At 36.6% G+C, this 15230-nt stretch overlaps 1 protein-coding gene across 1 annotated transcript; it reads left to right on the top strand.

The window, feature by feature from the left end:
* The first annotated feature begins 974 nt into the window (after positions 1–974).
* On the top strand, positions 975–1736 carry LOC109208134 (acylsugar acyltransferase 3-like). The gene is made up of 2 exons (XM_019371174.1): positions 975–1097; positions 1212–1736. The coding sequence occupies exons 1-2, from the start codon at positions 975–977 to the stop codon at positions 1734–1736; spliced, it is 648 nt and encodes a 215-aa protein (XP_019226719.1).
* The last annotated feature ends 13494 nt before the right edge of the window (positions 1737–15230 follow it).

Here is a 15230-nt window from a genome sequence, read left to right as displayed (position 1 = left end):
GCCTTGATTAACCATCCATGATTGTTTTATGTTGTTCCCTTAGGAGTTTTCCCGTCTCCACGACATGTTCCTCTTCCGCATCATCAGGAGTCGAGTCCCGCACATGCCGAGGATACTAAGCTTCGCGAACCGGGGTTGTTGCTTCACCTTCACTGCGGATGTCGCTGATTGGGTCATCACGTTGGGACAATTCTTCTCGTTAAATGTGTGCTTTAGCATTGTATGCGTTGTTGATATTGTTAGCTGCCATATCTTGTTTTTACTAAAGAATCAAACGAAACTCGTTAGTAATAACTGATTGGATCAAAGCAATTACGCAACTGTCTATGTCGCACGGTGGGTGCCAAATTATTTACCCGTAAAGTAGTACAGTTAAATTTGTAATGTATTTTATAGACAAGCGAGTTGATTTGTCCTTAAAAACGATAAAGAAATAAGACTGAAGTTCATATGTAGCGATTGAAATTAAAGAAGATAACAATCCTAGTTCCAAAGTCAGCCTTTCTGAGAGCAAAAATAAAAGTAAAGATAAAGCAACGATGAAACTGTTAAAGTGAGAGCTAAACAGTAAAGTATGAGAGCAAAATAGTAAGGTATGACTTTGAGTATAGAGTGTTTCGTGTCCTTACAATAGTGTTAACTCCACTATTTATAGTTCTACCTAGGGAAACAAGATCCTAGGATCAAGCTCCTCTATAAATGAGAATAAAAGTGTCATTTATGAATATGTAACGACAAGCCTTGAATAAAAATATTCTCTATAACCGCTGCTCATTTAACGCTAGCAAATATTCCCTTACTAGATGTTGCCCGATGGTCAATCTTTGAACTTCTACCACCGGCTATATTACCTTTGGAAGCCATCTGGTACCAGTCACACATGTCGCATTTAGTACTAATTGTTTCTCAACTCGTCCTTTGTCTATCTTCGACTCCACGTATCACCTTACCATTTAGTACTAATTGAAAAGTCAATGTCAAAAGCAATAACTTATTACTATCCATGGGTGGGAAGTTTAAGAGACAATGCTACCATTGACTGTGATGATACTGGGGTTGAATTCTTGGAAGTTGAAGTGAATTTTCCGATGGATAAAGTTCTTTATTACCAAGAATCAAGCATAAAAAATATAACATTTCCTCAAGGTGTACCCTCAAGAAATGCTGCAGATGGTGCCTGCTTAATTGTATCTCAACTCAGCCATTTTTAGTGCGAAGGAATAGCAATCAGTGTGTGTCTGTCACACAAAGTGGGCGATGCGCGCAACACCCTCTTCTTTGTGAGGGATTCGCCCGCATTAACTGGAGATCTTAATGCAAAATTAGTATATTCTCCATTCATCAACCAGGGTTCCTTAGTACTGTCACCATCTGATAGTCCTCTGTCCTTCCCAGCAATCTTATCAAAACTAGAAGAATGTATAGAACTCGAAAAGAGGTTCTATTTTTCTGCCTCAAAGATAAGAGCTCTCAAAGATTTGGTTGTTGCTGAATTAAGTGTCGAAAATCCAACAACGACTGAGGTAGTTAGTGCACTTGTTTACGAATGTGCTGTTATTATCAACTTGGGTTCATCTCATGAGCAATCTCGGTTGGTCCTACTATCAGATATACAAAAAGAAATTTCACATTCAGTACCACCAACTTCCATCAACAATATTCTCACAATCTTTACCGCACCAATATACAACAACAAAGGAGACCTTAGGGTATCAAATTTAGTAGCCGATATATGAAAATCCAAACACGAGCTTTCCAATAGAGATAATTTAAGGAAAATGAGTGGTCTTCAGGGATGTTACATGCATATTAAACAGGAGATGGTACCTATCGCCAAAGTAACTGTGATGTATTACGTTGTAGTAGTTCGTACACATACCATTTCTTAAAGTACAAGAGGGGGGTGAATTGTAGCCAATTTTAAAACTTAGTTGACTAAGAAAGGAATTAGTCGACTAAACTTTAAAGTGGGATCAATTGCAACCGAATTAAATAAGTAGAATGAAAAGTAAAGGAGGCACAACAATTTTATACTGGTTCAGTACATGTAGTGCCTACGTCCAGTTCCCTAGGGTCATAAGGATTCTCTTAGATCTTCAATAAGTCTTTTACGACAGTGATGGTTTTAGTACTTTCACAACCAACAACATACAACAACAATGTTTTTCTAGTGTTGACATAAATCTTGTTTTATTTTCTAAGTCTTACTATCGTTTGCGACACTTGTAGACTTAGGAATACAGTATTTGTACTAAGAACTAGAAAGGTGTAGAAACAGATGTGAAGTTGCATGATCATCCTTGCCCATCTACTTCTTCTTTTAAGTGCTCGATGAGTCTTCTGATTTCTCTTTTCTGGGATCGCAAAGGGCAGCCCAGATTCATTCTCAATTTGAAGATTTATCTCCTTCAATTAACCTTGTTTGGAGCTTCCACGGATTACCCTTGATTATCTCTATATCCTTGATTGGCTCGGTTTCGTTTCTTGCGCGCTTGAGAATCTTTAGCAAGTCTGATGCATTGTCTTTCCTTCCTTGTTCTTTGATTGATTGATTCTTCTTCCATTTGATATAGAGTTTGAAAAACATAGCCGTTGGGTTCATCTGATTTTCTTTCCTTTCATTCATCAGAGCTATTGCCAATCTACACACAAAGTGAGATGACATTATTCAACGCTCTTTTGATTATTGATCATTATTAAAAGTCTAAACCTTTCAATCTTCCACTTTTTTATTATGACAATAATCCAAAAAGAGTTCGTCTAATTTAGGGAATACTTCCCTTTACGAATGTACTTCTACTCCCCCTGCCTTTGTGCTCCTTGTTTGTTTGCATGCTTCCCATGTCTTTATACTCTTTTTTTTCTCCGCCTTTGACATCAATCAAAAAGACCAAGAAGAGATACAGAGAATAATAGCTAATAATAATACTTGTTAAGCGGGTAAAAAATATATACATCTAACAGTTATACCAGGCATAGTCGACTGTATGCCCATCCAAACACAGCCAAAAGAGAAGTTTTAACAAGCAACACAAAAAAAGAATAAGATTGTTTAAAAATTCAAGACACTTAATTCCTTCTAAGGAAATATTTCAAAGTGTTGATCAGTTTGGTGCAGAAAATATCATAGGAGGCATCAATCTCCTTGGTGACTTTGGTCAGCTTCTCAGTGACATCCTGCATAGCTCTTCCCTTGCCTCGTTGTGGCTTGGATGGCGATCCTTAAGCTAGCCACATCTGCTCAAGTTTCCTTTGTCACTTCTCTGATCTTGTCCACCTGTTCCTGCATAGAGGTTAGCAGTTCCTTGATACCTGCAATATTTTTATGCATTAGTAGCAACTGATCCGATGAAGAGAATTTGCTTGCTTCATATTTAATCCCTCCAGTGCCCTATTGAGGAGTGGAATGTGGTGCTTTGTCTTTCCTGAACCAGGTTCCCTCAACCAAAGTGTACCCCATCATCGAAAAGGCATTCTTGTCATATGCACTGGAGATGGTTTTAAGGGCACAGGGAGACAAATATACTTTCATAACTTGCAATATGTGAGAGATTAGTAAACAATAAGGTAAACTGTTAGCAGATGATGAGACATCCTTGATGCTTTCAAGCATGTACTGACGCACCCAAGAAAACCAATTAATAGCCTTCCCATTCACAAGATAGTATAAGACAAACACATCTCTGAGAAATATGGTGCTAAGAGAACCAGTACGGGCTAACAGGGTGGTAGCAATAATGCGAGCTAGTACACGGTGCTCAAATTTAAGATTTTTGGGACCAATGTCAGAGGGTTTTCAGACAACAAATTTTTTGCTTCCTCAAACGACACTTCAAAACGATAAGGCCAAGAATGTTGCACAAAGAAACTATACCCAAATTGCAAAGATTTTTTCAAACTGATAATAGTCAAGAATAATGCGAGATCCCAAAACCATGAATTTTAAGTCATCTTTATCATTCACAAACAAATTTACAAAAACATATGCACATGCTCTTCATAAAAAGTGTCACCGACAGTAGAAAATAGGGAGACAACTTTTTGAGTTTCAGACACAGAGATAACATCACGGTGAGAGTTTTTCATAGATTTCAAACTTACAGTGCCACCATAAGCAATCGACTTCCCTTTGTAAACGACAAATTTTGCTTTCTCTTCGGGACCATAGAAGTTCATCTTGCCTTCAAGCCCAAGATCTATGCTTTCTGTTTTCCCTCTCATTTGAGATGATTGTTCTATTTTGAGCTATGAGAATTTCTTCCTGAGAATCACTAAATTCATCCTCGAATGGTTGATGATCTGCACTCTCTGACGACTGTAGTTCCACAAGATCATCAGTTTGATTATTTTTCTTGAAGCGATGGCATCTTCTAGGCAAGGAGGAGGATGAAAAGGGTTTGGTTTTGGCCTTGAGTAAGAGAGAGAAGAGAGAGAGAAAGAGAGAGAGAGAGAGAGAGAGAGAGAGAGAGAGAGAGGCTTTCTTTGAGATAGTGGGAGATATGAATGAGAGAGGAAAGGTTAAAAAAGGGGGTGAACGGAATCCTCGCATCTGGAGAGACGTGTGAAAGGCAACTGAAAAAATGCCTTCTGCACGCCCGCCGTTAGTCAGATAATAAATGCATGTACAGAGTAATAAAATACTTAGTGATATTTAGGGCAAAAATCACAAAGAGCAATTATGGAAATTTTTCTAAAATAGACAAATTTAGAGAAATTAAATGGGAATCAAGCAAATACAAATTTTATCACAATGGAAACAGAATCTCTCTTCAAGCAATGCTTTTGTGAAAATATCAGCTAACTGATTTTCAATATTGATAAATTCTAACACCATTTCACCCTTTTCAACATGATCATGGATAAAATGATGCTTAATCTCAATATGCTTAGCCCTAGAATGATGCACAGTATTTTTTGAAAGGTGAATGGCACTAGTATTATCACACATAATAGGAATGCAATTAAGACGTAAATCTTAGTCTAAGAGTTGATGCATAATCCATAGAACTTGTGTGCAACAGTTGCCTATAGCTAGATATTCTTCTTCAGTAGTAGATTAGGCAACACAACTTTGTTTCTTGTTGTGCCAAGATATAAGAGATTTTCAAAATAATTGGCACGTTCCACTTGTGCTTTTCTTGTCAATTTTATCACCTGCAAAGTATGTTCCTGAAAAAAAACGTTTGAGATCAAAGACATTTAAGCTTTCGTACCATAATCCATAGTCGACTGTCCCTATCAGATATATGATAATACGTTTAACAGCAGTCAAGTGGGATTCTTTGGGAGCTGACTGATATCTTGCATATTTGCAAACACTAAACATAGTATCAACTCGACTAGCGGTAAGATAGAGTAGAGATCCCGTCATACCTCGATACATTGTTTTATCAACACTCTTACCATCTTTATCTTCATCTAGGGTGGTTTATGGACTCATAGGAGTCTCTATGGCCTTAGTATTAGACATGCCAAACTTCTTGATAAGCTGTTTTGTATATTTTGTTTGACTAATGTAAGTCCCTTTATGTACCTCCTTGATTTGTAGCCCAAGGAAGAAGGTAAATTCTCCCATTATTCTCATTTCAAATTCTCCTTTCATGATCTTTGAAAAGTCCTTGCATAACACTGGGTTAGTACTTCCAAAAATAATATCATCTACATAGATTTGCACAATTAAATTACCTTCAGCTAATCGTTTGATAAAGAGAGTAGTATCCGTATTATCTCTATCAAACCTATGTTTGACTAGGAATGAACTTAACCTTTCATACCAAGCTCTAGGAACTTGCTTTAGTCCGTACAGGGCTTTGGAGAACTTGTAGACATGATTTGGAAAGGATTTTTTTACAAATCCTGGAGGTTGCTTCGTGAGGATTTCCAATGATGTACTTATGTGGATAATCTATTTTCCATTCATTTGGAACAACTGATACTGGCTCTTTCTCAATGGGACTTGATTGCTCTTAAGTCGACTGATCCTGCTGATCAATCACCTCATCACGAGTGTTCTCACCTGTATTGATAGAATTTTGAACTATGGAGATTTCTTCATCTTCAGAAAGTTTTTCATTCCTTGAACGAGGGTTAGTGTCCACAAATACAATAGGTATAGATTCTTCAATAGATAGAGTGCGTTTATTATAAACTCTATATTTTCTTCTTGAGGGAGAGTATCCAAGAAAAATACCTTCATCGCTTTTTGGATCAAACTTACCAAGGTTTTCTTTTCCATTGTTGTGGATAAATTGCAACCAAACAGATAGAAATAACTGATGTTGGGTCTTTAACATTTCCATAGTTCATATGGAGTCTTTTTGAGAATATGTTGAATTAATCATTTGTTGATGATGTGTCATATTTTGCTTACAGCTTCTGCCCAGAAGTGTTGTGGGAGGGAGTTTTCCCTTAATCATTGCAGAAGCGTTCAAACGCTTTGCTTTCAAATTCTCTTCGATGGTCACTTCTTATGGCAGATATGTAGTATCCTTTTTCCTGTTGTACCTTCTTGCAGAAGACTTCAATATTCCTCAATGCTTCATCTTTAGGACTCAGAAAAATAATTCAAGTAAATCGAGAAAAATCATCTACTACAACAAAAGTATATTCTCTACCATCTATACTAGTAGTTCTAGTAGGACCAAAAAGGTCCATATGTAGAAGTTGAAGAGGTTTTGTAGTAGAAACTATTTTTTAACTTTAAAAAAGGACATGGCTTGTTTTCCTACCTAACATGCATCAAAGATTGGATCTTTTGAGAAACTAGTTTTGGGAGACCAATGAAAAGATGATGCTTAGAAAGTTTTTGAATAGTATGCATGCTAGCATGACCAAGTTTTCTATGCCAAACTCAAGGATCATCAATCATAGAAGCTAGACAAATCTGATTTCTAAGACTATCTACATTACTAAGAATGTAGACATTCCTATCTCTATTTCCAGGAAGAATAACTTTACCTGATTCGTTATCAATAAACCAACCATGCTTTTTAAAACACACCTTATAATCATTATCACATAGTTGACTGACACTGAGTAGATCGTAGCCAAGTTCATCTACTAGGTATACTTCGTCTACATCACGCGATGAGCTGTGAGGGACTTTTCCAACTCTAATTACGTTTCCTTTTGATTTGTCTCCAAAAGTGACTAATCCACCATCTAGTTTAGTGACAGTTTTGAACAGTTGTTTGTTACCTGTCATGTGTCTGGAACTCGCGCTATCAAGATGTCATTTTCCTTTTCAATTATTCTTACGGTGTTCCTGCAAATATAAATTACTTATTTTTAGGTACCCAAGCTTGCTTGGTCCTTGATGGTTAGTATTCTAAGCATTAGGTTGACTTGAGGCTTTGTATCGCCACACCCATATACTGTTATTCTTAAACCTGCAATGTTCGATGTATGGATAGGTTTTCCATAATAAAAGAAAGAGGGTTATTGAAACTTTCTGAGACTTTTTCTCCTCTATCCTTCAATGGTTAGAGGTGTGACCATTTTTTCCACAATGAGTGCATGCAGGGCAATTTCTTGTTCTAGAAATGAAATTAAGAGGAGTTGACATATTTGATTTGACGGAACTATGACTGGTGGATTTTCACAATCCATTCAGTTGAAGTTGAAGTTTATTAACTTCATCTTGAAATATGTCTCTTTCAATTTCACAAAAATCTCATTTCAGTGCCCGCTCTTTCTTTTCTCTTTGGATCTTTCGAAGCACATTTAGAACTTTCTCAATGTCCGCAAGAGCAATATCTCTTGAAGTTCATTACAATTAGGACATGTAAGAAGACGCACCTCACTTGTTCCTTCATCTCCATGAGACCAAGCTCGCCTAAATTTTAATCACTATCTTCTTTAATGGCCATAAAGCACATGTTGGCAATTTCCTCATCAGATTCTTCTTCATCACTCCATGCTCCAAAAGATTTCTTCTTATGGAAATTTCTACTTAGTTTCTTTTTCAGCTCAGGACATTCAGCTTGAATATGTCTATGTTTTCCACATTCATATCATCTTCCATCATTTTTGACATTCTCATTATTCATCTTCCCTTTTCTGAAATTTAATTTACCTCTTCTGTTATTTCTGTTTTTCTCATCATGCTTGTTACAACTTTAGAGAGCTTGGCTATATTCTCATCTTTTTCTCCTCCCTCTTATTCTTCTTAATTTTCTTATTAAGCTACGGTTGCTTTGAATAGAACTGTCTTCTTTTTTCTTGCTGAACTTGCCTGTCTAAATGTGTTTTCTCAAACGCAATTAGATCGCCTCAGAGTTCATCATAAGACATCTTGTCAAGATCCTGACATTCTAGAGCAATAATTTTGGGTTGCCAAATTGTGGGGAGACTTTTTAGAATTTTTCTGACTTGTTCTCCACTTCTTATTGGTCTACCATAGGATTTTAAATCTCCAAGGATTTTTCCTAACCGAGAGAAAATTTCTTTCACCGATTCTCCATCTTTCATTTGAAATAATCAATAATCACGAATTATGAGATTAATCCTTATTTCTTTTACTTTGTTTGTTCCTACAAATGTGACTTCTAACTTGTCCCACATTTATTTTGCAGTTTCAAAGCTTGATATCTTGTCATATACTCTTCTCCGCTTATGGCATTATATACAAGATTTTTTTCCTTGGCATTCACTTGGATAGCAGGTGCTTGTTCTTTTGTGTATTCATCTAAATCAAGAGGATCAGATGATACTATGATCTCAGCGTCTTGTCCTTCTTTGGCGAAATTGGAAGATTTCTCTTTTTGATCACACCACACCTTAATGACATATGACATAGTGTAGGTTTCCATACGCACTTTCCAGTATGAGAAGTGATGGCCATTGAAGTAAGGAGGTTGTACGTGAGAAATTCCTTCTTGAAATAGTGCTCCAACAACCGTGTTTGATGCATGATCTTTTCCTCACTTACTGTTAGGGAATATTTGTTAGTTCTTGCTCAAATACCAATTGAAATTATAAGAGGGGAGGGTGAATTATAGCCGATTTTAAAACTTAGTTGACTAAAAAAGGAACTAGTGGACTAAACTTTACAGTGGGATCAACTGCAACAAAATTAAATTGTGCAGAATGAAAAGTAAATGAGGCACGAAAATTTTATACTGGTTCAGTACCGGTGTGGTACCTATGTCTAGTTCCTTTGGGTCACAAGGGTTCTCTTAGATCTTAAATAAGTCTTTGTAACAGTGATGGTTTTAGTACGTTCACCACCAACGATATACGTCAACAATATTTTTCTAGTGTTGACACAACTCTTGTTTTATTTTTTAACTTTTTCTATCTTTTGCGATACATGTAGATGCAGGAATACAGTATTTGTACTAAGAGCTAGAAAGGTGTAGAAACAGATGTGAAGTTGCGTGATCTTCCATGTCCTTCTACTTCTTCTTTTATAGTGCTTGATGAGTCTTTTGATTTCTTTTATGGAATCGCAAAGGAGCAATGATTGGAGGTCTTTCCATGTAAGGCATACGCTTCTAAGAGTGAGACCTAAGGGTAGCCTCATGAATCTAGCTTGAGAGGTGTGCCCAGATTCATTCTTAATTTGAAGTTTTGGCTCCTCCAATTAACCTCGTTTATAGTTTCCGCAGATTGCCCTTGATTAGCTCTATATTCTTGGTTGACTCTATTTCCTTTCTTGCACGCTTGAGAATCTTTAGCAAGTCTGATTGATTGTCTTTTCTTCTTTGTTCTTTGATTGATTGATTCTTTTTCCATTTGATATAGAGTTTGTAAAACATAATCGTTGGCTTTCTCTGATTTTCTTGTATGATTTTCTTTCCTTTCATTCATCAGAGTTGTTGCGAATCTGCATACAAAGTGAGATGACATCAGTCAAGGCTCTTTTGATTATTGATCACTATTAAAATTCTAAACCTAATAATTTCAAGATTTGGATTTTGGATGGGGAAAGCCTGTTAGAGCAACCATGCCCAGCAGTCCATTTAGCAAGATGTTTTACTTGATGAGTACACATGATAAGAGGAATAGAAGTGGTTATCAACTTGAATGAACAACAAATGTCCGTTTTTTAGCAAGCCAAGGACCTTCTCGAATTTGCTACTCCTCCTCATGTTCAAGACTAGTGGTGTTAAATGGGCTGAATTTGAATAAATAGATGGACAGGTCATGTGTTTTGTAATGATAAGCTAAAAAATGGATCATAATCAAATCCGGCCAAGCCTTTTCAAGTTTTAATTTCTTTGCATGTTTCCTTATAATTTATTTAATTATCAAACAAAACTAATATAACATATTTAATTATGTAATACGTTTCTAAATTTATCTATTCGCTTTATGTTATATTGTTAATTTCTTGTAATTCACAAACTTTATAGTATTTTTTTTCTCCCAATGCTTTGATTCGGACATGCCTCTCTACTCTACTATCCCTCGGACGATTTTATTCTTCCTAAAATAGTATAGTTTGAGCTAATTTTAAATAATACCTCATATTTATTTCCAAATTTACTAAAAAAAATAAATAAGAGAGAATGAAAAGTAAGTCGCCTGATTGAATTCCATGTTTTTGATATGCCTAAGCCATTTCATAGAATATAGTTAAAATAGCACGGCTGGCCAGTTTTTAGACTTGTAATTGAAAAGTAGCTAGCATATACAAAGTCACTGAAAAGTAACCACTATTTTGCTGAAATACGAAAAGTTCCAGCATAATATACTGAAGTAGCGGAGCCAGAATTTTCTGTAAGGGGAGCCAAAATATAAAAATATATACTCACCAAGAAGTCAAGGGGTGTCATTATATAGTATATATACATATTTTAAAAAATATTTACCGAGCTTAACAGTGTAATTTTCCGATGAAGGGGTGTCGGTGACACCCCTTAGGTGCATGTGACTCCGCCACTGATATACTGGATTAAGGAGCTTCTGCATATAAAGTTCCAGCATATTATGTTGGAACTCTAGCGCACGGAAAGTTCCAGCATAATATGCTAGATTATGGGGCTCCTGCTGTAACACCCCGTACATTCGGACTAGGTATGGATATGTTAAATGGGTATTAATTTGATATTTTAGACATATGAAGTCCTAGCGGGATGATTGTGGGTGAAAATAGTTGTTTCAAAATCAAGATGGAAAGTGAGGTGCATAAGATTTGACAAAATCGACTAAGTTTGCAGAAGGTCTGTATTCCATCAGTGTTTAGTGAAAATTTGTAAAGAATTTGAGAAAACTTAAAGCATTAAAGTTGTAGGCCTTTGAAATAGCTTTCTAACGATATATTATGGAGCTTGAACGGATCTTTTTGAAAAAAAATATGTGCGTTTTTCGGAACAGTGCGCGTATGCGCGAACACTCGCGCGAACAAGCCTTCAGGTGCGCGAACTCGCACGTGGGAGGCAGTGTTACTGCCGTTGAGCGCGAACTCTCACGCGAACAGGCCTCCAGGTGCGTGAACTCGCGCATGGGGGGTCGTTTTAAAGCTATATTTCGTCCCCCACAGCCCCAAAACATAAAAACTTGCTCTAGAAAGGGGAACTCTCAAAAACCTAACTCCTTAAGGGTCCTTCCACAACCCAAGGTATGTTCTAATGGTGAATTTAAGTTAATTTCAATTTTTCAACATTTTATTAACATGGGTAAACCCTCCATATCATTAGATATTCGATTGGGACACCATTGTTGAGAGAAGAAACCCTAGAACTCGAATTCAAGAAGATTGAACGTCAAAAAGGTAATATCTTCACCCTCTAATTAATTCTAACATTGGTTTAATGATTATAAACCCTAGTTCATGAGATATGAGTTGATGGGTTTGATAGAAAAGCATGAAAAATTATAGGATTGGGTTGTTGATTGTTGATTATTGATTAAAGATATCGTTTATCTTATGGGTGATAAAGAAGGGTATTGAACATAGCAATTTGATGCTTTACAATTTATTTAGGAACAAGAGAATGGGTCATTGGGTCTAGAGACACCATTAATAAGGACTATGAAGCTTTATTTTCACCAAGTGTTTGATAAGATGCTTAAGTGACCAAAACATGAGAATCATTGCTAATATGGAATCCCTTTGACTTGTATTGATTTATATTAAAGTTGAAAGGGGTTGACAAACGTTGTATTATGCTCAAGAGCAGAAGTTAAGGTATGTGAGGCTAACTCTCTATGTTTGGGAATTTTAATGATTCTCCCTACACTACGTTTCATTTACGACGTATCAATTGCCTCAGAAATACAGTTAAGCCTAGTTCCTTGAATAGTTGTAGAACTTCTACTCCCTAGCTTCATAACTCGTTCATCACTTTCATTTTGAACGTTGTGAGCTCAGTTCGTATTCAATATAGACTTGGGTTTGATTCCCCGAAGTCTTAGTATAGCTTACTCAGCATGTCATAAACAGTTGCAGTTTCAGTGTTCATAACCAGTTCAAGAATACATGTCTCATTCGAGTCCTATTCAGTATTCCAGTATTATGTAACTCAGTATGATTCAGTATTCCAGTATAATGTAACTCAGTGTGATCCAGTATTCCAGTATCATATAACTCAGCGTGATTCAGTATTTCACTATTATGTATTGCAGTATGATTCTCAGTTCCTGATTTTAAATCCCTGAATGTTGAACACCTATCTTTGGGCCTGAGGCCGCAGCTAATGCTTTATGCATCTTTGGGCCTGAGGCCGCAGTTTATGCTTTATGCATTTTGGACCTGAGGTCGCAGTTATCTATACATATACTTGGGCCCGAGGACGCAGCTTGTACACACACACACACACACACACACACACACACACACACACACATATATATATATATATATATATATATATATATATATATATATATATATGTATAGGGCCTGAGGCCGCTATTTAATATTTAGATAAGCAGGTTGTTCATCATTCAGAAGAGGGAGTATTCATATCCTTACTTCCTTTATTCAGTTCAGTTATCAGTTATCAGTTATCTTTTCAGTTATCAGTTCAGTTATCAGTTATCAGTTATCAGTTATCAGTTATCAGTTATGAGTTATCTTTTCAGTTATCCGTTCAGTTACCAGTTCTCACTTCAGTTTCAGTTTCAATAGTCATCATTTCAGTTATCAGCTTAGTTTCAGTTTCAGCATTTATAATTCTTTCTTTCAGTTGCTTTACATACCAGTACAATTCAAATGTACTGACGTCCCTTTTTGCCCGGGGCCTGCATCTCACAATGCAGGTAATGATTAACAGGTTGATGATTCAGAGCGCTAGGATTCTCGTACCAGCTAATTTGGTGATCCCCAGTTCTTTCGGGGCATTATCATTACCTTACAGTTTTCAGTACTTAAAGGCAGTCAGTATTTTCAGTATATTATTAGAGGCTTCATAGACTAGAGTAACAGTTAGACAGAGTCACAGACTTTTTATATTAAGCCATGTTGGCTACAAATATGTTTCAGAATTATATTTGCATTTCCGCACTTTGATTTATATCATCCACAATTTTCAGTATATCAGCATGTGTTAGTTTATCTTCTGCATTCAGTATGTTATGATACCACATGTTGATTCAGCCAGCCAGTTGGTTCGCTCGGTCACATGTAGTCGGGCGCCGAGTGTCGTGTTACGTCCAGGCCCAGGTTCGGGGCGTGAGAAAGCTTGGTATCAGAGCACTAGGTTCAAGAGTCCTAGGGAGTCTATGAAGCCGTGTCCAGTGGAGTTTCCTTTATATGTGTGTGCCGGCCACTCATATAAATGGTTAACTACCAAGACATTCAGGATTGTCTCACCTCTTTCTACTCTAGATCGTGCCATGAAACTTAGAGCAATAGGTAATCTTCTTTTCCTATTGAATTCCAAACGTATTGGATGCCCAAGCGACGTGCATGAGAAACCTAAGGTCCTAGAGAGGATAATTGCCCATTGGGGTATAATTATGGAGTACAGCTTGGTAAATATGTGACTTGAGAGGATGTCAAAAGTGGGATGCAATGGATACTAGCACACATTATAGCATAACCTTATCAGAAAGTACAAAAGCAGTTATGATGTCTTATGGTTATTAGTTTACCTCAGTTACCAGTTATACAATCTTTCAGTTAGCAAGTTTATGGTTACGCCAGTATTCGGTTATATGTTTACCAGATCTCCAATTTTCAGTGTATCAAAATTTCTATAGACTTGTGAGTATACAGTGAGGCATATGGATGCTCAGAGAGTATGTAAGTAACAGTGATTATAGCAAAATCTTCGCATGTTTTAGGGATTAAGACCCAAGACTCATTGGATGGTGCATAAAGTGATTTATCAGATATGTATGGCAGTGTATCCGTATGTCAGACCCCACGGTGTATCAGGTTAAAAATTCAACCGCAGCGGGCATAGGATTGATCACTATAGTTTTGGACATAAAAGAGCCTAAGGGAAATGTAGCTAAGAATAATATGATGTACGAAATGAGAACCAAGAGCAGGCAACATTGAATTTTAGGGAATGATTTTATGTCGTTTAGATTTATTCAAATCAGATCTAGAAAGTACCATGTTAGTGAATTTATATACGAAGTGGCTATTATTGTGAGATAAAAGATATGACAGTTCCCCTTGATATGACTATGTGCTTAGGTTGGAGGTTTGTAGTCTGAAGTGATTTTGAAGTGTATAGAAAGCTTGGGGTTAGATATTCCAATTTTGTTAAGACAAATGAACTTTCCCTAAGTGCGGTTCATGTGCATGGTTCAAAAAGAATGATAGCGTGCGGAAAAAGAATATGATCGGATGGTGAGGGAAGTTAGGAGTAACCTTATGCTCCACTTTAGTTATTCAAAGCAATGCAAGAAAACATGATGCTAGCAGGGGGTTAGTAAAAGAATAGTAAATAAGTTTGAATAAATACAGTGAGTTAGCAATTTCAGCAGAGCTAGTAGAGGTAAGATTTGATTCACTTAGCCGGGTTAACTCTAGTGAGTGGATGATAGTTTGAAATACCGAACATGTGTTAGAACCCAAAGAGTTTAAGTTAAACCCGAAGTAGAGTAACAGTGGAAAAAAAAATATAGCTAGTAGTAAAAGAGCAAGCAGTAGAAGAATAGGTTTTAGGAATTATCGAAATATGGTTTCTCCAAAATTGACAGTGTGATCAGAGTTAGATTATTAAGATTGTGTATGATAGTTGTGAATACATTAGCTTTCCGTCATGTGAATAATTTAGTTTTTCCTAGCTCAGAAGTAAGTTGGAAGATGAGTCGTTATTGGGGTAGAA

The sequence above is a fragment of the Nicotiana attenuata genome, unplaced genomic scaffold (assembly GCF_001879085.1).
Source record: "Nicotiana attenuata strain UT unplaced genomic scaffold, NIATTr2, whole genome shotgun sequence".
NCBI lineage: Eukaryota > Viridiplantae > Streptophyta > Magnoliopsida > Solanales > Solanaceae > Nicotiana > Nicotiana attenuata.
This window is presented reverse-complemented; position numbering and strand designations above follow the sequence as displayed.

Bases quoted from the DNA above. Each gene is read 5' to 3' on its own strand.
- LOC109208134 (XM_019371174.1), top strand. From the start codon at position 975: ATGTCAAAAGCAATAACTTATTACTATCCATGGGTGGGAAGTTTAAGA. The intron at 1,098-1,211 runs GTTCTTTATTAC...AGCCATTTTTAG, and splicing joins TGAATTTTCCGATGGATAAA to TGCGAAGGAATAGCAATCAG.